A 24496-nucleotide genomic window follows, 5' to 3' on the forward strand; every position below is an offset into this window, starting at 1 on the left:
GATGTTGTCGTTTGTATGTGTATGTTTTTTATATTTTATAAAACAAAATAAAAAGTATAAAAAGACAAAAGGTTACTTAAAGGTGCAATATGCTCTGTGTAGTTGTTTTTGTCGCGCTGCTTTGCTTTATCTTGGCCATGTCACAGTTGTAAATTAGAACTTGTTCTCAACTGGCCTACCTGGTTAAATAAAGGTGAAATAAAAAAAATCTGAAATTGCTCTGCCATTTCCTGGTTGCAAACGTTCATGTGACAAATCAAGCAATGTATAGTGTAGAGAATCAATGTACGATCTACATCTGAAATATATTTTCAATAACCAAAAATGTTTTATTTCCAGCTGTTTGAAGCTGGTGTACAAAAGCCAAAAGTAAAAGACGCAAAAACGAAACTTAAGAACGGGAAGCATAGAAATAGGGAACATAGAACATCTTCTTAGACTTACTTTCAATGAGAATGACAGCTCTATAACTCACACTTCTATGTGAATTTGGTCAGGTCACCCAAAAAGGTATATGTTGCAGCTTTAAGGCAAAAACGAAAGTAGGGTGGTTGGTCGGAGTGGTTGGTTGCATATTCAAATCTCATCACGGACAACATTAACATTTGAGCTATTTAGCAACTTTGCAACTACTTAAAAATGTTTTTCTACTTTGCAACTACTTAACATGTTAGCTAACCCTTCCCCTTTAACCTAACTCCTAACCCCGCCCTAACTACTAGCATAGCTAACGTTAGCCACGACAAATTGGAATTCGTAGCATATCATACGTTTCGCACATTTTTTTTTACCTTTATTTAACTAGGCAAGTCAGTTAAGAACAAATTCTTATTTTCAATGACGGCCTAGGAACAGTGGGTTAACTGCCTGTTCAGGGGCAGAACGACAGATTTGTACCTTGTCAGCTCAGGGGGTTGAACTTGCAACCTTCCAGTTACTAGGCAAACGCTCTAACCACTAGGCTACCCTGCCGCAAATTTGTAACATATAGTAGAAATTGCAATTTGTAACATTGTATGGATTCAAATTTCAGAGCATATATGAATTGGAATTTGTAACACATTGTATAACATGGATTATGGACATCTCGGATTCAAATTTACTATGTTATGTCTACCACTGAGTCCTGGTTAGTGTTAGATTCCTACTGTACAGTGGCTTGCAAAAGTATTCACCCCCTTGGCATTTTTCCTATTTTGTTGCCTTACAACCTGGTTAAAATAGATTGATTTACACTACATGCCTACCATTTTGAAGATGCAAAATATTTTTTATTGTGAAACAAATGTTTTCCATGGTAGAAGGGCTAAGAAAGTGACTGTTTGCCCATTGGTAGAAGGGCTCAGAAAGTGACTGTTTGCCCATGGTAGAATGGCTCAGAAAGTGACTGTTTGCCCATGGTAGAAGGGCTCAGAAAGTGAATGTTTGCCCATGGTAGAAGGGCTCAGAAAGTGACTGTTTGCCCATGGTAGAAGGGCTCAGAAAGTGACTGTTTTCCCATGGTAGAAGGGCTCAGAAAGTGACTTTTTGCCCATGGTAGAAGGGCTCATAAAGTGACTGTTTGCCCATGGTAGAAGGGCTCATAAAGTGACTGTTTGGATCTGGATGCCAAAACATTCAGTTGATAAAGGTCCTCAAAGTTGACCTATTTTGCATATCCCACCATACCATGAGACGTCCATGTCTTCATCACCAGAAGAGATAAACGGTTGAGATTGACATGATTTAAAAGCTTACAAACAAGGTTTCTTGAGAAAAAAAAATCTGAATAAAAACTTGAATTTTTTAAACTTTAAACGTCAATTATCTAAAAACATGTCAACTCAGATTTGCTTAAAATGGATTGAATTCAAATGGATTTACCCAAAAGTCATTACACTCAGCAATGATGCCTCACATTTCTCTGAGAAGCCACTGAACTTGCTCTTTCGTATCCATTCAGCATCAGCTTATACATCAGCAATCTCTGTCCTGAAATGATGTCATACACATTCATTAGCCTGCAGTGCCTTGAGATATAGCAGACAAACCAGTCTGTTTTCTGGACATCCATTCATCCATCCCTTCACTTTTGTTTTGATTATCTCAGCATCAGTTGTCCATGACTGACCTTCACCCAGAGACATAAATGAAGGATCACAATGCCCCATTGACGGTGATAGAATAACAGTACGTAGCACCTCATCAATCTTCTGTGTAACCATGCATATGTACAGTTGAAGTCGGAAGTTTACATACACTTAGGTTGGAGTCATTAAAACTTGTTTTTCAACCACTCCACAAATTTCTTGTTAACAAACTATAGTTTTGTCAAGTCGGTTAGGACATCTACTTTGTGCATGACACAAGTCATTTTTCCAACAATTGTTTACAGACAGATTATTTCACTTATAATTCACTGTATCACAATTCCAGAAGTTCACATACACTAAGTTGACTGTGCCTCTAAACAGCTTGGAAATTCCAGAAAAGTATGTAATGGCTTTAAAAGCTTCTGATAGGCTAATTGACATCATTTGAGTCAATTGGAGTTGTACCTGTGGATATATTTCAAGGCCTACCTTCAAACTCAGTGCCTCTTTGCTTGACATCATGGGAAAATCAAAAGAAATCAGCCAAGACCTCAGAAAAAAATGGTATACCTCAACAAGTCTGGTTCATCCTTGGGAGCAATTTCCAAATGCCTGAAGGTATCACGTTCATCTGTATAAACAATAGCACGCAAGTATAACACCATGGGAACACGTAGCCTCCATATTGCTCAGGAAGAAGATGCGTTCTGTCTCTTAGAGATGAACATACTTTGGTGAGAAAAGTGCAAATCAATCCCAGAACAACAGCAAAGGACCCTGTGAAGATGCTGAAAGAAACAGGTACAAATGTATCTCTATCCACAGTAAAACGAGTCCTATATCAACATAACCTGAAAGGCCACTTAGCAAGGAAGATGCCACTGCTCCAAAGCTGCCATAAAAAAGCCAGACTACGGTTTGCAACTGCACATGGGGACAAAGATCGTACTTTTTGGAGAAATGTTCTCTGGTCTTATGAAACAAAAATATAACTGTTTGGCCATAATAACCATCTTTATGTTTAGAGGAAAAAGGGGGAGGCTTGCAAGCCGAAGAACACCATCCCAACCGTGAAGCACAGGGTGGCAGCATCAGGTTGTAGGGGTGCTTTGCTGCATGAGGGACTGGTGCACTTCACAAAATAGATGGCATCATGAGGCACAAAAATTATATGGATATATTAAAGCAACATCTCAAGACATCAGTCAGGAAGTTAAAGCTTGGTCACAAATGGGTCTTCCAAATGGACAATGACCCCAAGCATACTTCCAAAGTTGTGGCAGAATGGCTTAAGGACAACAAAGTCAAGGTATTGGAGTGGCCATCACAATGCCCTGACCTCAATCCTATAGAAAATGTGTTGGCAGAACTGAAAAAGCATGTGCGAGCAAGGAGGCCTACAAACCTGACTCAGTTACAACAGCTCTGTCAGGAGGAATGGGTCAAAATTCACCCAACTTATTGTGGGAAGCTTGTGTAAGGCTACCCGAAACGTTTGACCAGAGTTAAACAATTTAAAGGCAATGCTACCAAATTCTAATTGAGTGTATGTAAACTTCTGACCCACTGAGAATGTGATGAAAGAAATAAAAGCTGAAATAAATCATTCTCTCTACTATTATTCTGACATTTCACATTCTTAAAATAAAGTGGTTGTCACGACTTCTACCGAAGTCGATGCCTCTCCTTGTTCGGGCGAAGCTCGGCGGTCGACGTCGCCGGTCTTATAGCCGTCGCCGATCCATTTTTCATTTTCCATTTGTTTTGTCTTGTTTTCCCACACACCTGGTTCTCATTTCCCTCATTATATTTTGTGTATTTAACCCTCTGTTTCCCCCATGTCTTTGTGTGGTATTGTTTATTCTGGTGATATTGTATGCTCACGTTAGTCTGTTGCGCTGGGTTATGTTAAACCCGTTTTGTTATTTCGTGTTCATTGTGCCGTGTGCTTTTGTTTTGCCTAAATGAAAGTCTCCGTTTGCTACCAAATATCTGCTCTCCTGCACCTGACTCCCTTACAGACATTTACGCATACCTGACAGTGGCGATCCTAACTGACCTAAGACAGGGAATTTTTACTAGGATTAAATGTCAGGAATTGTGAAACTGCAAGGGGCCCCTGTGGCATAGGTGTGAGTGGATGTAGTAGTGGTACTCCTTCTTCTTGTGATCGATCCCCAGGGGTCGGCGGAAGGTCCCGGAACAGACTAGTCCCAGAGAGAGGCACAGGCTGAACACCAGGAACCTAGCACACTTGTGATGGTCCTGAACCAGGAAGAGGTCAAAGTTTATGGTAAAGGTTAGTATGATGGAGAATGACTGACGAAATGGCTAGGAGTTAATGGTATGAGATTTATACACTCTCACAAAATGAAAACTAAACATGTTCAATTTTCAATCAGTATTCAAAAGAGAGAAATAGCAGAATGTAGGATGTTCTCATGGCTATTATCCTGACAAAAGAGAGAGACACTCAATTTCAGATTAGTAGCATTGTCACGTCTTGACCATAGAAAGCCTTTATTTTCTATGGTAGAGTTGTTCAGGGCGAGACAAGGCGGGTTAGTCTAGTTTATATTTTTGTTTGGGGTTCTATGTTGTTTTTTCTATGTTGGGGTTTTGGTATGATTCCCAATTAGAGGCAACTGGCTATCATTGTCTCTAATTGGGGATCATACTTAAGTAGCATTTTTCCACCTGTGGGTTATGGGGTATTGTTTATGTTTAGTTGCCTGTTAGCACTGCATTGTCATCACGGTTCGTTTATTCTTTATTGTTTTGGTTTTTCTAAGTTTCACTTTCTTTAATAAATAATGTGGAACTCTATGTACGCTGCGCCTTGGGCCGACCATTATTACGAATAACGTGACAAGCAGTGAACCTTTCCCGATGTTTTCATGCAGGTATTCAAGAACAAACACTGTAATAAATCATATAATATTATCATCAACCAGAAAACCAGCTGTAATGGAACATCTGAAAAAAATAAAAAATAAAAATAGGCAGTGAAATAGAAATTAGAGGAGTAAACGATAGATCTCTTAGTGAATGGTTAACTAGGGCTGTTTTTGATCTTGTCTGTGAGTGCTTGCTCAGTGGTGTTGTACTAATGGTCCCAAGTGCCAAAAATCCCGATAGTCATCGTGCTAACAGTCAAAATGGAGAGGGTCACATGAACCTAGATGCTGCACTATACTCACACTTGTTATTATGCATGTATTTCTTATTCAAAAATACATTATGTACCCAATACTGTAACCAAATCTTAACCTTCTGCCTCCTACAATACAAGTACATTGACAACAATAGGTTGTAACGGTAATCAAGTAATTTGTGTTGTCTGATAACATTCCAGAGCCCCAGGTGTTATATTCTTAACCTGAGCTCCCCTAAAATAGAAAGGGCTCATAGCTGGGATGTCTCACAACGTACTCTATTCACAATGATTGTCGGTAGTTGCAGTTTTGCTAAATCTGTCCTCAGAGAGTTCAATTGGATATGGTAGAGTAGGGATGAGAGTGTGAGCAGTTCAATAGCAAGGGACTATTATAGGGGACTGTTATAAGAAGTACATAGGAATCATTTCTCAATGGGGCTGCTGCTTCATGTTGACTTATGAGTGTTTTCGCTGCCCCTGTGTAGTGAGACAGCATTACCACCATAGACATTAAGAGTTACCACTGTCAAGAGAACACAACAGAGGCAACAGAACCAAAACCTGAAGGGAGATAGCAAACTACATACAACATGCATGCATTGTTATCATTAGCCACAAAACATTGATCTTGAAAACAGATAACAGAAGATGACTCCATTTGACCTACTTGGAGAATGTTAGTGTTCAAATACTGGAGAGTTGAGACCAAATCACGGACGCTGGACAGAGTGGATTTCAGTTGTAACAAAAGACAGTTTTAATGAGTCAGAGATATCTTGTCCCGCAGTTTTACGTGCACGGACCTAGTTCACATAACTCGGCAAGGAGCCAGGTGAAAAAGAGGCCTATACAACGGTTACATTCATTTTTATACATAGAATAAAGTAGGTGGAGTCTTGTCGTTTCGGTCTTCTTGACTGGTCGGAGGGTTGGAGGCGGGCCTTGCTCTAGCCAGAGCAGAAGCCCCATTGGTGCACAGCAGAGCCTTATCCTGAGCATCCGACCAATAGAGGGGGTCAGTCTTGTGGCTGGGTGTATGTGTTCTTACGACGGAATGTCTTTGTTTATATGAGCTATGTGTATGAATACTTATATAACAAGAACAACACCTTTCCTTGTGGATATGTAAGACATTTAAGCGTATTAACCCCCAACTGCCCTGAATGATTAGCAAGATGGCGCCGATAGAGATGGCAGCTTCACTTCTAGTCCTTAGGAAACTGTGCAGTATTTTGTTTTTTTAAATATATTATTTCTTACATTGTTAGCCCAGAAAACCTTAAGTGTTACTACATACAGCCGGGAAGAACTATTGGATATCAGAGAAACGTCAACTTACCAGCACAACCAGCACTACGACCAGGAATACGACTTTCCCAAAGCGGATCCTTTGTCTGCACCTCCCAGGGCATTTGAACTGATTCCAGAGGCTGACCCAAAACAATGTCGCCAGAGGAGAGGGTGCCGAGCGGTCTTCTAATGAGGCTTCGGATGCGCGCACACCACCCACCGCTTCCGAGTATATTACTCACTAATGTCCAGTCCCTGGTTAACAAAGTCGACAAAATCAGGGCAAGAGTTGCTTTCCAAAGAGATATCCGGGATTGTAACATACTTTGTTTCACGGAAACATGGCTAGCTGGGAACATGCTGTCGGAGTCCGTACAGCCAACGGGATTTTCAGTGCATCGCACCCACAAGAATAAACATCTCTCCGGTAAGAAGAAGGGCAGGGGTGTATGACTCATGGTGTAATTGTAACAACATACAATAACTCAAGTCCTTTTGTTCACCTGACCTAGAATTCCTCACAATCAAATGCTGACCGTATTATCTCCCAAGAGAACTCTCCTCGCTTATCGTCACAGCCGTGTATATCCCCCCGCAAGCGGATACTAAGACGGCCATCAAGGAATTTCACTGGACTTTATGCAAACTGGAAACCATATATCCTAAGGCTGCATTTATTGTAGCTGGGGATTTTAACAAAGATAATTTGAGAACAAGGCTACCTAAATTCTATCAGCATATCGATTGCAGTACACAAGCAAGAAACACGCTCGACCATTGCTACTCTAACTTCCGCGATGCATCCCCCGCCCTCCTTTCGGCAAACCCGACCATGACCCCATCTTGTTGTTCCCCTCCTATAGGCAGAACCTAAAACAGGAAGCGCCCGTGCTTAGGTCTATCCAACGTTGGTCTGACCAATTGGATTCCAAGCTTCAAGATTGCATCAATCACGTGGACTGGGATATGTTTCGGGAAGCCTCAGACAATAACATTGACGTACAGTATACGCTGACTCTGTGAGCGAGTTTATAAGGAAGTAAATAGGAGATGTTGTACCCACTGTGACTATTAAAACCTTCCCTAACCAGAAACCTTGGATTGATGGCAGCATTCACGCAAAACTGAAAGCACGGTGGTACACCGCATATAATCATGGCAAGGCGACTGGAAACATGGCCGAAAACAAACAGTGTAGTTATTCCCTCTGTAAGGCAATCAAACAAGCAAAGCGTCAGTATAGAGACAAAGTGGAGTCGCAATTCAATGGCTCAAACACGAGACGTATGTGGTAGGGTCTACAGACAATCATGGATTACAAAAAGAAAACCAGCCCCGTCGCGGACTTCGACGTCTTGCTTCTAGACAAATTAAACAACTTCTTTAGGCGCTTTGAGGACAATACAGTGCCACCGATGCGGTCCGCTACCAAAGACTGTGGGCTCTCCTTCTCCATGGCCGACGTGAGTAAAACATTTAAACGGGTTAACCCTTGCTGCCGGCCCAGACGGCATCCCTAGCCGCGTCCTCAGAGCATGCACAGACCAGCTGGCTGGTGTGTTTACAGACATATTCAATCAATCCCTATCCCAGTCTGCTGTCCCCACATTCAAGATGGCCACCATTGTTCCTGTTCTCAAGAAAGCTAAGGTAACTGAACTAAATGACTAGTAGCACTCACTTCTGTCATAATGAAGTTTTTTGAGAGACTAGTCAAGGATCATATCACCTCCCCCCTGCCTGACAGCACTGGCCCGATTTTGACGAAGCTTGGGTGAATGATGCGTCTTGCCATTTACAAAATGACACTGATTGGCCCAAGGCGGGAGCTCCAGTAATTAACTTTAAAATATGTTTGTCCCTTAAGGTCCTTGTGTAATGTGAAATTGTACCATCTAGCACAATTGTCGTTTGTATATTATTTATATATTAAATGTTCCCAAAAATATTTTTGGTTAGCGCGCACTGCGCCCGGCCCGCCACAGGAGGGCCGGGCGATGAGACTAGGACATCCCGGCCGGTTACGACAGAGCCTGGGCGCGAACCCAGGGACTCTGATGGCACAGCTGGCGCTGCAGTACAGCGCCCTTAACCATTGCGCCACCCGTGAGGCCAGGATTGAAATGTGTGAGTCACACCCTGGTGGCATTCATAAAGTATGTCTTTGTGTCTACAACTTGAAAACGGAACACCATTGAATTACACCCTAACCAAATAAAATGTGTTTATGAGTTGTGAATCCCCCTACCATCTCTGCCTAGCATGTGCACAATACTAAAATGTCAAGAATTATATTTGTTTGCTGGAACATGTAATATATCCTATACTTATTTGTATGACTTATTCAAAACTGTCCATGAATATAATACAATTTCTAAGAGAAAAGTAGTGTCTACAACTACTTCAGTTTTACTAGGGTAAGTTTGGCGGCGTGAGTGAAAGAGGCTTTGTTGCGAAATAGAAAGCGGACTCTAGATTTGATTTTAGATTGGAGATGTTTGATATGAGTCTGGAAGGAGAGTTTACAGTCTAGCCAGACACCTAGGTACTTATAGATGTCCACATATTCTAGGTCGGAACCATCCAGGGTGGTGATGCTAGTCGGGCGTGCGGGTGCAGGCAGCAAACGGTTGAAAAGCATGCATTTGGTTTTACTAGCGTTTAAGAGCAGTTGGAGGCCACGGAAAGAGTGTTGTATGGCATTGAAGCTCGTTTGGAGGTTAGATAGCACAGTGTCCAAGGAAGGGCCAGAAGTATACAGAATGGTGTCGTCTGCGTAGAGGTGGATCAGGGAATCGCCCGCAGCAAGAGCAACATCATTGATATATACAGAAAAAGAGTCGGCCCGAGAATTGAACCCTGTGGCACCCCCATAGAGACTGCCAGAGGACCGGACAACATGCCCTCCGATTTGACACACTGAACTCTGTCTGCAAAGTAGTTGGTGAACCAGGCAAGGCAGTCAATAGAAAAACAGAGGCTACTGAGTCTGCCGATAAGAATATGGTGATTGACAGAGTCGAAAGCCTTGGCCAGGTCAATGAAGACGGCTGCACAGTACTATCTTTTATCGATGGCGGTTATACTCGGCCTTCCCTGAGACAAGGCTGAGTGTAGCCCACGAAGATCTCCCCCATGGCACGAACCCGAGGGGGGCACCAACCCGGACAGGAAGATCATGTCAGAGACTCAACCCACTCAAGTGACGCACCCCTCCTAGGGACGGCATGGAAGAGCACCCGTAAGCCAGTGACTCAGCCCCCGTAATAGGGTTAGAGGCAGAGAATCCTAGTGGAGAGAGGGGAACCGGCCAGGCAGAGACAGCAAGGGTGGTTCGTCGCTCCAGTGCCTTTCCGTTTACCTTCACACCCCTGGGCCAGATTACACTTAATCATAGGATTTACTGAAGAGATGAGTCTTCAATAAAGACTTAAATGTTGAGACCATGTCTGCGTCTCTCACATGGATTAGCAGACCATTCCATAAAAATGGAGCTCTATAGGAGAAAGCCATGCCTCCAGCTGTTTGCTTAGAAATTCTAGCGACAATAAGGAGGCCTGCGTCTTGTGACCGTAGTGTATGTGTAGGTATGTACGGCAGGACCAAATCGGAAAGATAGCATTATATGGGCTTGCTCCTTTGTAGGTTAGCAGTAAAACATTGATATCAGCCCTAGCCTTAACAGGAAGCCAGTGTAGAGAGGCTAGCACTGGAGTCATATGATCACACTTTTTGGTTCTAGTCAAGATTCTAGCAGCCGTGTTTAGCACTAACTGAAGTTAATTTAGTGCTTTATCTGCGTAGCCGGAAAGTAGAGCATTGCAGTAGTCTAATCTAGATGTGACAAAAGCATGGATACATTTTTCTGTATAATTTATGGACAGAAAGCTTCAGATTTTTTGCAATGTTACGTAGATGGAAAAAAGCGGTCCTTGAAACAGTCATGACATGTTCCTCAAAAGATAGATCAGGGTCAAGAGTAATGCCGAGGTCCTTTACAGTTCAATTTGAGACAACTGTACAACCATCAAGATTAATTGTCAGATCCAACAGAAGATCTCTTGGTTTCTTGTGACCTAGAACTAGCATCTCTGTTTTGTCCGAGTTTAAAAGTTTTAAAAATGCCGCCATCCACTTCCTTATGTCTGAAACACAGGCTTCCAGGGAGGGAAAATTTGGGGCTTCACAATGTTTCATCGAAATGTACAGCTGTATATTGTCCGCATAGCAGTGAAAGTTAACATTATATTTCCGAATGACATCACCAATATGTAAAATATATAGTGATAACAATAGAGGTCCTAAAACGGAACCTTGAGAAACAGCGAAATGTACAGTTGATTTGTCAGAAAGTAGCACTAAAGGTCTAGGAGCACGAGAACAGATGCAGAGCCTTGGTCTGACGCCATCAAAAGGTAATTTACCACCTTCACAAGTACTGTCTCAGTGCTATGATGGGGTCTAAAACCAGACTGAAGCTTTTTGTATAGATAGTTAGTCTTCAGGAAGGCAGTGAGTTGCTGCGCAACAGCTTTTTCTAACATTTTTGAGTGGAATGCGAGATTTGATATAGGCAGATAGTTTTTTAGCTTTATAAACTCGGAGAACGTTCTCTCGATTCAACGCCACTCTGATATTGAGGGGCGTTTCTTTTTTTGTGTTTTTTTAAAAATTTTACCCCTTTACCCCTTTTTCTCCCCAATTTTTTGTGGTATCCAATTGTTATAGTAGCTACTATCTTGTCTCATTGCTACCAGTCCCGTACGGGCTCGGGAGAGACGAAGGCTGAATGTCATGCGTCCTCCGATACACAACCCAACCGTCGCGCATCCAACCCGGAAGCCAGCCACACCAATGTGCGGCTACGCCGTGCACCTGGCCACCTTGGCTAGCGCGCACTGCGCCTGGCCCGCCACAGGAGTCGCTGGTGCGCGATGAGACAAGGAGATCCCTACCGACCAATCCCTCCTTAGCCCGGACGACGCTAGGCCAATTGTGCGCCGCCCCACGGACCTCCCGGTCGCGGCCGGTTACGACAAGTAACGCGAACCCAGGGACTCTGATGGCACAGCTGGCGCTGCAGAACAGCGCCCTTAACCACTGCGCCACCCGGGAGGCCGAGGGGCGTTTCTTTAAGACAAGCATCCAATCCCTTACGTATCTAGACCAATGTGCCGCGATTTATAGTGATGTGAAAGGTCAGGAAAATTATAGAGGTTTCTCTCGTTAGGTCAAAATGTAGGCGCAGATGCTTCGATTTCAAAACGATTTGGAGCAAAGCTGAAAGGTTAATAGACTAATTAGAAAAATAAAAGCAGTACTTTTCAATACAAGATATATAATGTGCCGTGAGAGCGCGAGAAAAAGGTACCATACGTGTGCTTCCGTGTATGATGAGTGTCGCTACCGAACCGAAACAAAGTGTGAATAAAGTCAATACAATTTGCCCCACTATTAGAATTAAGTTACAGCGTATAAACATATCACGTAATCATCACACAATTCACAAATCTTAGAAGATGTTCAGAAAAAGACAGGAGAGTATGAAAATAGGCTACAACTGCTTCCCCAACAGAAATCCCCGATGACAGTTATGATAACATGGCGACGTTGGCTAGGCAAGCCCATGCGTAGAAACACGTCATCGGGTATAACGCTCGTCTCGTGCCAAACTGCGCAAGTGCCAGCCGACAACGCAAAGGCACTGCAATATTTAAATACGTTTTTTACTAAAATAAAATTGTGTCAGTTTGTCACTTTCACGAAGTTGGACTAACATGTTCAAATACTTAAGACATTGGCTCGAATTTAGGTTGTGCCTTTAGGGCTTCCGAGTGGCGCAGCAGTCCAAGGCACTGCATCTCAGTGGTAGAGGCGTCACTACAGACCCTGATTCGATTCCAGGCTGTAGCACAACCAGCCATTTTTGGGAAACGCATAGGGCGTTCTTTAACTGACTTACCTAGTTAAAGATTTTTACTTTTTTTTGAAAATTAAATAAAGGAATTATTTGTCACTTCTCTCATTGACTTCTAAAAAAACCCTGCGTTCTCAGAACTCGCACAATGTTTCATATCTGGGGTTAGAAAGTCTGTGGTTCAGTTCAATTTCTCTCCTGTCAAGCGTGATACCATGTTCAAACCACAAACAATCCAAGACAATTACCACAATGTGCATTGACCAATACTTTTAGTTTGTAGGATAGGTGGAGCACAGTCCCTGAAAGGTCTGTGCACAGCCCTGGTGTCTCGGTTAAACTGTGGCAAGCAATGACTCAGCAGCATTCAAGTGCGCATGAACCACACTTCATGTAATTATCCACAACAAGGAGGAAAGAAGACATGGAGAGGCATCGTTGTCATCAGCCAGCAGTGCAGCCTGCCATTAGACTGCTGCTATGGAGATGGGAGAAGCTGGTCTGGGAAATAAGCAACTACTTTGGATTCATCCCAAATGGCACCCTATTCCCCATGTAGTGCAGTACATTTGCCCACAGCCCTATGTGCCCTGGTCTTAAGAAGTTCACTGAAGTAAATAGAGTGCCATTTGGGATGTAATTGTAGGCCTCTCAGGGATAGTCAGGTGGTGGGGGAGAGCAGTGGCTTGTGTCAACAATTAAGATTCTTCTTCCACATGTTCAGGTTGCCATTATTGGTAATGTGTAGCCTATCAATCATGCCCAAGTTGAATAATTATACTTGTCTCATGCCCCTCGTCTATGAATTTGCCCCTTATATTAAAAGCAGTTTTTTAACGTGTAAGCACTATTATAGTGTTAACATCAATCAGTGGTTCAAACCACACACAATCCAAGACAATTTTTCTGTTGTATCTCTGATGAAAAGCAAAACAGCAGTGTAGAGGAATGCAATTCCAGTTCAATTTTAATGCGAATTTACAGTGCAAACAGAACTACAAAGCCCAAAATTACTCAACACATCAAACCACTAAGGAGTTGTGTGTGTGTGTATATATATATATATATATATATATTAGTTAGGTAAAAACAAGTTAAATCAACATGGTTAAAACAGGGCTCTAGGCAGCACAATAACACTATCATTATATCATTATGATTACTCTTCATTCCACATGTCTCAAAGAAACAGCTAGTGCACTGCCCAGTGTGCAATCCCAACACATGCAACAACGGGAAAGGGTCGTGCAACAGGAGTCAAAACATAACTGAACTCAGAGTTTCAAAGCTTTGATGTGGTTTTCAAAATGGTATTCATGTTAGTAGATGTAACTTAAGTGTCTTGTGTTTTGTTTCAATGGAGAACATCTCAATGGCTTGGTCAGCATTGGTAGTAGTGGGGTGTTAAAACTAAGAATGTTCTCTCTAGTGACTAGTGTTAGTGATTCTGTCTGTTTTCAGCCTTTCCTTATTCTACATTTGAGTCTTCAAGTATTTAATTTAATCCTTCACGTTTGAGCAGGAAACCTCAGAATATACATCACTCTGCATCTCAAAGCCCACCTGATTTCCAATTTAAAGCACTCCTTTTGACCAGAGAACTAAGTAGGAAAGTAGCACACTAAGTAGGAAACAGGGTTCCATTTGGGACGTAAATGGTGAATAATAAACTTCCCTCTCCTAGGAGGACATTTCACCATGCATCATTCAGAAGAGCAGAAAATGTAGTGTTGAGTATCCTTCTCATTCACTTTCAACTTCACAGCAGCCTTGCCTTCTACAGCAACTTCAATAAATAGATCATTAATAACTTATGTCCTTCAATCTCCGTGTCCATCTATCTACTACAGCATGTCAGGTTTTTAAAATCACAAGCAACTAGTGATATTTTTGTAACATCTGTATAAAAGTGTTCAGAAATTCCAATACTTCAACATTTCACATTAGTAATAATGGAGAGAAAAAAAAAATCAACACTATAGTATTTACTATACATAAAGACAAGGAGACAAATTAGGAATTAGTAAGAAAAAGGGAAAATACGAGGGGGAAAATACATTAAAAAAAAGCAGATGGTCCATCTGGGGGGGGGGGGGGGGGGGGGGGGGGGGGGGGGGAAATCAGGGATTCCATAAATATATTCATGTGTATTAGTGTATAAGTCACACATCCATGTTAACAAAAATAACAGCAGTCACATTTTATTCAAGTTTTGGTCTTTGTACTGGTTAGCTATGCGTAGTGATGTCATTAGTCATATACTGTACATTGAGTGAGCATATTGTTCTCCCTTCAAGCATCACAGCCACACACTCCCCGGGCATGCCTAGAAAGAGCTAGTTAGGGAACTAAGTGTCATATACAGTTCCCATAGATCTATGTACAGCTACGTAACAAGAAGGCCAGGAGAGGTATCATCCCTCTGGAGGGTTTTTATTCATCTATTCAGCTCATCTCAGCTGTGTTTCAGGTGCCATGCAGAGTTCATTTACATTGGCAGGAAAAGGAGGGAACACCAGAGGGAGAGGATATAGCAGGAAAGGTGTTTCTAGAACGGTTTCTTCCTTATAAAGCGCTTGCCTCCATCACAGCACTACTCTCAATTAGATAGCATAACTCTCTTCCCTCTCAATCTCTCTACAGCACTTAGCCTACAAGGCAAGGCAGAGCGCCAAGGAGAGTTCCATAGTGTTTGTTCAGCTAATGTTAAGAAGTGCTGTACTAGCTAGCTACCATCTGTGTAAGTAGAAGCAGATTGCCAAGGATGACAGAGCAAGCAGAAGGCATTAAAAACAAAACAAGGAATGTTAAGGTGTAACTTCTGTCACTGTAATAACATACTTCAAAGGAATTTCACATAAATAAATGAAAAAGTATGCCCTTTGCGGCACTCTATGACAGACCTGCTGCTAAAGTAGCAGACTAAACTAAATTCCGATTTACACTCAACCGAGTTTAATCCGCTACTGCTAAAGGTGACAGAACATGTTTTCTGTCACCCAATTCGTCTCCTGAAGGGTGTGGGGTGAAGGTGGGGGAGGTGTAACAGTGGAATGAGAGCGGGAACAAATCATACAAAGACAGCGAGGGGAAAGAGCATCATTCATTCTTCCACACTGAGGAGAGGTTTCTGGATGCCTTCCTCTCCCTTTCCCCTAAGGGGGCCACTCCATCACTCGCGGGAACGGCCTACGATAGCCAGGATGTAGAGGAAAATGTTGATAATGTCGGTGTAGAGGTTGAGAGCGGCAAAGATGTACTCCTCTGGACTCAGAGCCAGCTTCTTGTTGCCCAGGAGGAGCTGGGTGTCCACAGCCAAGAACTACAACACAGAACATGGAGTCAGGAATAATTACTTCGAGGCAATCAGTCACGTAGGAATGAATCGTAACTCGTGCATACAGATCTGAGTATTTTGGTATTTTATTAAGATCCCCATTAGCTGGTACAAAAGCAGCAGCTACTCTTCCTGGGGTCCACACAAAACATGACATTTTCTGTATTAATATACAAGAACAGCTCAAGGACAGAAATAGCACACGTAGCCTACATATCAATAGATACACACAAACTCTCAGTCAAATAGGGGAAAGTAGGTACATCATCAGGATTTGCAGGTTAGGATTCAGCCCGTTATGCTGATGTTTTTCTAAAGACTCAAGTTCTTAAAATGTTGCCAGTGATGTTCTGCCATACTGCATTAGCCTGAAATCATCATATACACTATACTGAATAAAATATCAATCATTTAATAATGTTCTCGTCTTTCTTCATCTCCGCTCTCCTTCGCGTCCCACAACCTTATGTCACCGTTTCCTTGCTTTCCTCCAGGCATCATTACAGGTCACTGGGCCCGCTTTTCCACCCCTCCTTTCCAGATGTCCTTCCTTATTTTTTAAATGTAACCTTTATTTAACTAGGCAAGCAATTTAACAACAAATTATTATTTACAATGATGGCCTACCCCGGCCAAACCCGGACGACACTGGGCCAAATGTGCTCCGCCCTATGGGACTCCCAATCACAGACGGATGTGATTCAGCCTGGATTCGAACCAGGGACTGTCGTGACGCCTCTTGCACTTAGATGCAGTGCCTTAGACCGCTGCGCCACTCGGGAGCCTTATTCCTCCATCCTCACCAACACTCTGTCCTCTCCTAATCCCCTCTCTCCATCCTCACCAACACGCTGTCCTCTCCCCCATCCCCCTCTCTCAATCCTCACCAACATGCTGTCCTCTCCCCCATCCCCCTCTCTCAATCCTCACCAACATGCTGTCCTCTCCCCCATCCCTCTCTCTCCTCACCAACATGCTGTACTCTCTCCATCCTCACCAACACTGTCCTCTCCCCATCCCCTCTCCATCCTCACCAACACTGTCCTCTCCCCATCCCCTCTCCATCCTCACCAACACTGTCCTCTCCCCATCCCCTCTCCATCCTCACCAACACACAGTCCTCTCCCCATCCCCTCTCTCCATCTCACCAACACTGTCCTCTCCCCATCCTCACCAACACACAGTCCTCTCCCCATCTCACCAACACTGTCCTCTCCCCATCCCCTCTCCATCATCACCAACACAGTCCTCTCCCCATCCTCACCAACACTGTCCTCTCCATCCTCACCAACACACAGTCCTCTCCCCATCCCCCCTCTCCATCCTCACCAACACTGTCCTCTCCCCATCCCCTCTCCGTCCTCACCAACACACAGTCCTCTCCCCATCCCCTCTCTCCATCTCACCAACACTGTCCTCTCCCCGTCCTCACCAACACACAGTCCTCTCCCCATCCCCTCTCTCCATCTCACCAACACTTGTCCTCTCCCCATCCTCACCAACACACTGTCCTCTCCCCATCCCCTCCAACACGCTGTCCTCTCCCCATCCCCTCTTTCCATCCTCACCAACACTGTCCTCTCCCCATCCCCTCTCTCCATCCTCACCAACACTGTCCTCTCCCCATCCTCACCAACACACAGTCCTCTCCCCATCTCACCAACACAGTCCTCTCCCCATCCTCACCAACACTGTCCTCTCCCCATCCCCTCTCCATCCTCACCAACACTGTCCTCTCCCCATCCCCTCTCTCCATCCTCACCAACACTGTCCTCTCCCCATCCCCTCTCTCCATCCTCACCAACACTGTCCTCTCCCCATCCTCACCAACACACAGTCCTCTCCCCATCTCACCAACACTGTCCTCTCCCCATCCCCTCTCCCCATCCCCTCTCCATCCTCACCAACACAGTCCTCTCCCCATCCTCACCAACACTGTCCTCTCCCCATCCCCTCTCCATCCTCACCAACACACAGTCCTCTCCCCATCCCCTCTCTCCATCCTCACCAACACAGTCCTCTCCCCATCCCCTCTCTCCATCTCACCAACACTGTCCTCTCCCCATCCCCTCTCCGTCCTCACCAACACACAGTCCTCTCCCCATCCCCTCTCTCCATCACTGTCCTCTCCCCATCCTCACCAACACACAGTCCTCTCCCCATCCCCTCTCCATCATCACCAACACAGTCCTCTCCCCATCCTCACCAACACTGTCCTCTCCATCCTCACCAACACACAGTCTTCTCCCCAAACCCCTCTCCATCCTCACCAACACCGTCCTCTCCCCATCCCCTCTCCGTCCTCACCAACACACAGTCCTCTCCCCATCCCCTCTCTCCATCTCACCAACACTGTCCTCTCCCCGTCCTCACCAACACACAGTCCTCTCTCCATCCCCTCTCTCCATCTCACCAACACTGTCCTCTCCCCATCCTCACCAACACACTGTCCTCTCCCCATCCCCTCCAACACGCTGTCCTCTCCCCATCCCCTCTCTCCATCCTCACCAACACTGTCCTCTCCCCATCCCCTCTCTCCATCCTCACCAACACTGTCCTCTCCCCATCCTCACCAACACACAGTCCTCTCCCCATCTCACCAACACTGTCCTCTCCCCATCCCCTCTCCATCCTCACCAACACACAGTCCTCTCCCCATCCCCTCTCTCCATCCTCACCAACACAGTCCTCTCCCCATCCCCTCTCTCCATCTCACCAACACTGTCCTCTCCCCATCCTCACCAACACACAGTCCTCTCCCCATCCCCTCTCTCCATCTCACCAACACTGTCCTCTCCCCATCCTCACCAACACACAGTCCTCTCCCCATCTCACCAACACTGTCCTCTCCCCATCCCCACCAACACACAGTCCTCTCCCCATCCTCACCAACACTGTCCTCTCCCCATCCCCTCTCTCCATCCTCACCAACACTGCCCTCTCCCCATCCCCTCTCCATCCTCACCAACACTGTCCTCTCCCCATCCTCACCAACACACAGTCTTCTTCCCATCCCTTCTCTTCTTCCCTCAGAATCCCTTTATACTGCCTTGGTTTAAGGTGAATGAGAGTTTTGGTGAGTCTGACTGGCTCCCATCACTGACTGATGGCATCACTAAGGTCATTTTCTTCCCTTTTCGAGTTTCCAAAATGTAGCACCGTTTTTTTAAATTCTTGCTTCGTTCCCACTTTTCCACTCTGCAGATGAAATGTTATGCTGTTAGAGCTCAATGTGTATAGCCCTGCCTCAACCTTCTCATTTTGCAACCATCCCATTGACCATACAAGAAAAATTGCAAATGTACTTGATAAACAATAGAGACCCTCTATAATAAAGCTGTCTCTTCCTGGGATTAAACTATGCCACGTCTCATTAATATACTTATGCAGGTGACACAGTGGTGGTGGATGAGTTGACTGCCCACCCGTTACAAAGCTGTTTGAGCAATTTGAATGAAAACTGCTATTCATATGCAGCCCATTATTGATGCAGTCAAGTGACTACTTACACAGGTAAAGAGCAGGGCTCCCAGGGAGGCGTAGACGATGTGGAGGATCCTGTGGCGGATGAAGATGCAGAGGATGGAGAAGAGCAGCAGGACGATCAGACACACAAACAGAACGCCCCGGCAAGAAGTGAAGTCATACTTGCTCTGGATAGGGGTAGAAAACAAGGAAATTAGGGATTGTCAAGGATTGTTATTGAGTTGAGGTTAAAGCCTCCGCAAGTTCCTCAATTCTCACAGGTTCAAAACATAGTTCCTCAATTGTCAAGGCTATGGGCTAGCATGTGTTAGTTATAGCATGTGTTAGTTATAGCATGCGATAACACATGATAGTAATAGTACATGATAGTAATAGCACGCGATAGTATGTGATATTTACAGTACGCAATATTTACAGTACGCAACATTACGTGATATTGACAGTACGTGATATTGACAGTAGTAAGTGATATTTACAGTACGCAATATTTACAGTACGCGACAGTAAGTGATATTTTCAGTACGCGACATGAGATCTTTACAGTAAGCAATATTTACAGTACGTGACAGTACGTGATATTGACAGTAGTAAGTGATATTTACAGTACGCGATAGTGATATTTACAGTACGGGATATTTACAGTACGTGACAGTACGCAATAGTAAGTAACATTTACAGTACGCAATATTTACAGTATGCAATAGTAAGTAACATTTACAGTACGCGACATTCAGTACGCGACAGTAGGAGATCTTTACCGTAAGCAATATTTACAGTACGTGATATTTACAATAGTTGACAGTACGTGATGTTGACAGTACGTGATATTTATAGTACGTGATAGTAAGTGATATTTACAGTGCGCAATAGTAAGTGACAGACAGTAAGTGATATTTACAGTACACGATAGTAAGTGATATTTACAGTACGTGATACAGTAGTAAGTGATATTTACAGTACACGATATTTACAGTACGTGATATTTACAGTAGTAAGTGATATTTACAGTACGCGATAGTAAGTGATCTTTACAGTACGTGACAGTACGCAATAGTAAGTAACATTTACAGTACGCGACAGTAGGAGATCTTTACAGTAAGCAATATTTACAGTACGTGACAGTACGTGATATTTACAGTACGTGATGTTGACAGTAGTGATATTTACAGTACGTGATAGTAAGTGATATTTACAGCACGTGATACAGTAGTAAGTGATATTTACAGTACACAATATTTACAGTACGTGATATTGACAGTAGTAAGTGATATTTACAGTACGTGACAGTATGCAATATTTACAGTACGCAATATTTACAGTTTGTGATATTTACAGTACGTGACAGTAGGCGACAGTAGGCGATCTTTACAGTACATGATAGTATGTGATATTTACAGTACGTAACAGTACGTGATATTGACAGTATGTGATATTGACAGTGCGTGATAGTAAGTGATATTTACAGTACGTGACAGTAGTAAATTATATTTACAGTACGCGACAGTAGGCGAGTGTGATATTACGTGAATATTTACAGTACGTAATAGTAAGCGATATTTAAAGTACGCGATAGTAATAGTATTTATAGTATTTACAATATTTATACTAGGTGACAGTAATAGTAAGTGATCATGATAGTAATTGATAATAGGTGATAGTGATAGTAATAGGAAGTGATAGTGATAGGTAATAGTAATACAGTAAGCAATATTTACAGTACGTGACATTACGTGATATTGACAGTAGTAAGTGATATTTACAGTACGTGACAGTACGCGATATTTACAGTATGCGATATTTACAGTATGCAATATTTACAGTACGCAACAGTAATTTATATTATCAGTACGCGACAGTAAGTGACTTTACAGTACGCAATATTTACAGTACGCGATAGTAAGTGATATTTACTACTACTTGATAGTAATAGTAAGTGATAGTAGGTGATAGTAAGTGAGTAATAGTAGGTGATAATAGGGAACGTGAGCTGGGATTAGACCGTCGTGAGACAGGTTAGTTTTACCCTACTGATGATGTGTTGTTGCAATAGTGATAGTAAGTGAGTAATAGTAGGTGATAGTTATAGTACGTGATAGTTAGTGATAGCAATAATACGCAATATTTATAGTAAGTGATATTCATAGTAGGTGATAGTGATAGGTGATAGTAAGTGATAGTGATAGTGATAGGTGATAGTAAGCGATAGTGATAGGTGATAGCAAGTGATAGTGATAGGTGATAGTAAGTGAGTAATAGTAGGTGATAGTGAGTAATAGTAGGTGATAGTAATAGTAGGTGATAGTAATAGTAGGTGATAGTAAGTGAGTAATAGTAATAGTAGGTGATAGAAATAGTAGGTGATAGTAGGTGAGTAATAGTAGGTGATAGTGAGTAATAGTAGGTGATAGTAGGTGAGCAATAGTAAGTGATAGTAGGTGAGTAATAGTAGGTGATAGTAAGTCATTGTAGGTGATAGTAAGTGAGTAATAGTAATAGTAGGTGATAGTAATAGTAGGTGATAGTAATAGTAGGTGATAGTAAGTGATAGTAATAGTAGGTGATAGTAGGTGAGTGATAGTAGGTGATAGTTATAGTGCGTGATAGTTAGTGATAGCAATAATACGCGATAGTATATGATATTTACAGTACGCAATATTTACAGTACGCGACATTACATGATAGACAGTACGTGATATTGACAGTAGTAATAGTAAGTAATAGTAATAGGTTATAGTAATAGTACGTGATAGTAATAATACGCAATATTTATAGTAGGTGATATTTATAGTAGATGAAAGTTACAATAGGTGACATTACATGATATTTATAGTAGGTGATAGTTATAGTAGGTGATATTTATAGTAGGTGACAGTTATAGTAGGTGACAGTTATAGTAGGTGACATTTATAGTAGGTGATATTAGGTGATAGTAAGTGATATTAATAGTAGGTGATAGTAATAGTAGGTGATAGTAAGTGATATTAATAGTAGGTGAAAGTTACAGTAGGTGATATTACATGATATTTATAGTAGGTGATAGTAGGTGACGGTAATAGTAGGTGACAGTAATAGTAGGTGAGACAGTAATAGTAGGTGACAGTAATAGTAGGTGACAGTAATAGTAGGTGATATTTATAGTAGGTAATAGTAATGGTAGGTGATAGTGATAGTATGCATGTATGTGATAGTACATTATATTTATAGTACGCAATAGTAAGCGATAGTAAAACTGAAACAAAAGGCCACGGAGGCAGAAAAAGACCACATAGTATTATGGTTCACAACAAAGGAAATGTGAGGGACTGGTACTGACAGCAAGGTGGGAGTAAGGACAGAGAGTGTGTGTTCATGCCTGTGTGTGTGTGTGTGGGGGGGGGGGGGGTGTACTACTGACCTGTAGTGAGAAGAGGACCACGGTGAAGCAGACCACAGCGGTAATGCCTACGGCCATGATGACCGTCTCTGTGTCATAGAAGCTGGCGATCATCCCCACCATGTAGGAAAGACTCAGGGTCAGGATGGACTGAGGACAGACAGAGACAACGTCAGGATTACAACCACAACACATTCCTCTCACAGAGTCTAATACAACTAATATGTAGACAGTCAGGTCATCACTCAAATCTGTGTTCCATCTCATAGTTGATATGAATCTCAAACTGCACCCTATTCCCTCCATAGTGCAATACTTCAAAAGTAGTGCACCATCTACAGAATGGGGTGATACTTGGGATGCAGTCAGAGTAAGGCCATACCAATGCCACCAGGTTCCAGGGGTGTTTAGTATAATGAATAGGGTAGGGCCATACCAATGCCATCAGGTTCCAGGAGTGTTTAGTATAATGAATAGGGTAGGGCCGTACCAATGCCACCAGGTTCCAGGGGTGTTTGCGGCGGAACTCTCCACAGCAGCTGAGGGTGATGAGAGACACGAAGAAGATGGCGTAGGACACGTAGTATGTCCAGGGGTTACGACGCACAAACAACTTGGCGTCGTCCACAAAGGTGAAGACGGCCACGAAGGAGAAGGTGACCATCAGCTGAACGGTCAGCACCAGGAACACCTGGGAGGGGGAGAAGGTTGGACAGACAGATGTTATAGGACTGTTTCAACAAAGTTTTTGAATAACTATGATAAAAAAAGGTCAACACATAACATTGGCTTTGGAAATAAAATCCTGAAACTTTTCTAGCTTACGGTGACTAACCCAAAATTTGTGCAACCGCGACACTCAAACGAGGCTGCAATGAAAACTAATGGGACTGTAGCGACTGTGTCGGCATCCAAATCTGGGGTGTGAACTACGTTTCTCTTCAAGTGTTGGTTGACATGGTAATAGCTCAATAGTATTGGAGAAAAGTTTTTAAAAATGGACCCCTCCGACGCTGTAAGCCATCATGACTCTCCAAAGCCGCTGTTAACTTTAGCACCGAACTTCAAAACGGTTTCAAATTCGACACAAATCTAGGTATGCAATGACACATTATAGAAACTCTTTATAGTGTTTTATTTACATTTGAGGTGATAAGTTGGACAGATCGGGAGAAAAAAGCAGTTTCCCCACACGACATCTCTCCTTTTCACTATCATGCAATAGGGTAAGCTTCTATTCTGTTCTCATTCATGCAGTCCCCTCTCCTTCCTCACCTTTCTAATGAAGGCCTGTCGAATGCTCTTGTCCTCAAAGCCAGAGTTGGTGAACTCCTCATTGTCGTAGTAAGATGGTGGCACATCACCATGGTAACCGTCGCCCATGGAAGCTGAAAACCCCCGACAACAACAACAAAATATTGGCAATCAAATGCTTGTCAATTGTTAGACCACCGCATGGGTCATTACTAACACAGGTCATTGAGTGAGTTCTAGATTGATAGTTATTGATCTGTCAATCAGTTAGTCAGATAGTGTGCTAAAAAAGACAAACTTGGTTAATGAAGGACAGTGAAATAAAGACGCACAGGCAGCAGTTTCCAGGGGTAATTATACATCCATCTAAGTGGAAAACCAAACCACGACCTAAATAGAAAGAATTTCCAAACGTGCCTTTTAAAACGGAAAACTGACATAGCTTTATGGCACATAAGCGGGAGTGAAGACTTTCGTAACAGAATTAATTTAACTGTAGCCGAATAATGATGGAATAATGATGTGGAACACATGGGTAGTTAAGGTTCCCAAACTGCAGTATAGCCTGAGAGTTACCTACAGTGTTACAGTGTAGGAAAGAAGACTCCAC

At 43.0% G+C, this 24496-nt stretch overlaps 1 protein-coding gene across 2 annotated transcripts in view; it reads right to left on the minus strand.

Moving 5' to 3' along the window:
* Nucleotides 1-13385: 13385 nt before the first annotated feature.
* Nucleotides 13386-24496, minus strand: part of LOC139373760 (protein lifeguard 1-like) — a 34525-nt gene continuing 23414 nt past the window's right edge. For both annotated transcript variants that reach the window (XM_071114726.1, XM_071114727.1), the window contains 5 exons: nt 23908-24020; nt 23123-23323; nt 22654-22782; nt 19283-19426; nt 13386-15758 (listed from right to left, as the gene is read on the minus strand). In XM_071114726.1, the coding sequence (XP_070970827.1) occupies nt 15609-15758; nt 19283-19426; nt 22654-22782; nt 23123-23323; nt 23908-24020 (737 nt within the window). In that variant the 3' untranslated portion in view covers nt 13386-15608. The remainder of the gene's footprint in view (nt 15759-19282; nt 19427-22653; nt 22783-23122; nt 23324-23907; nt 24021-24496) is intronic.

This window comes from Oncorhynchus clarkii, chromosome 18, assembly GCF_045791955.1.
Source record: "Oncorhynchus clarkii lewisi isolate Uvic-CL-2024 chromosome 18, UVic_Ocla_1.0, whole genome shotgun sequence".
Taxonomy (NCBI): domain Eukaryota; kingdom Metazoa; phylum Chordata; class Actinopteri; order Salmoniformes; family Salmonidae; genus Oncorhynchus; species Oncorhynchus clarkii.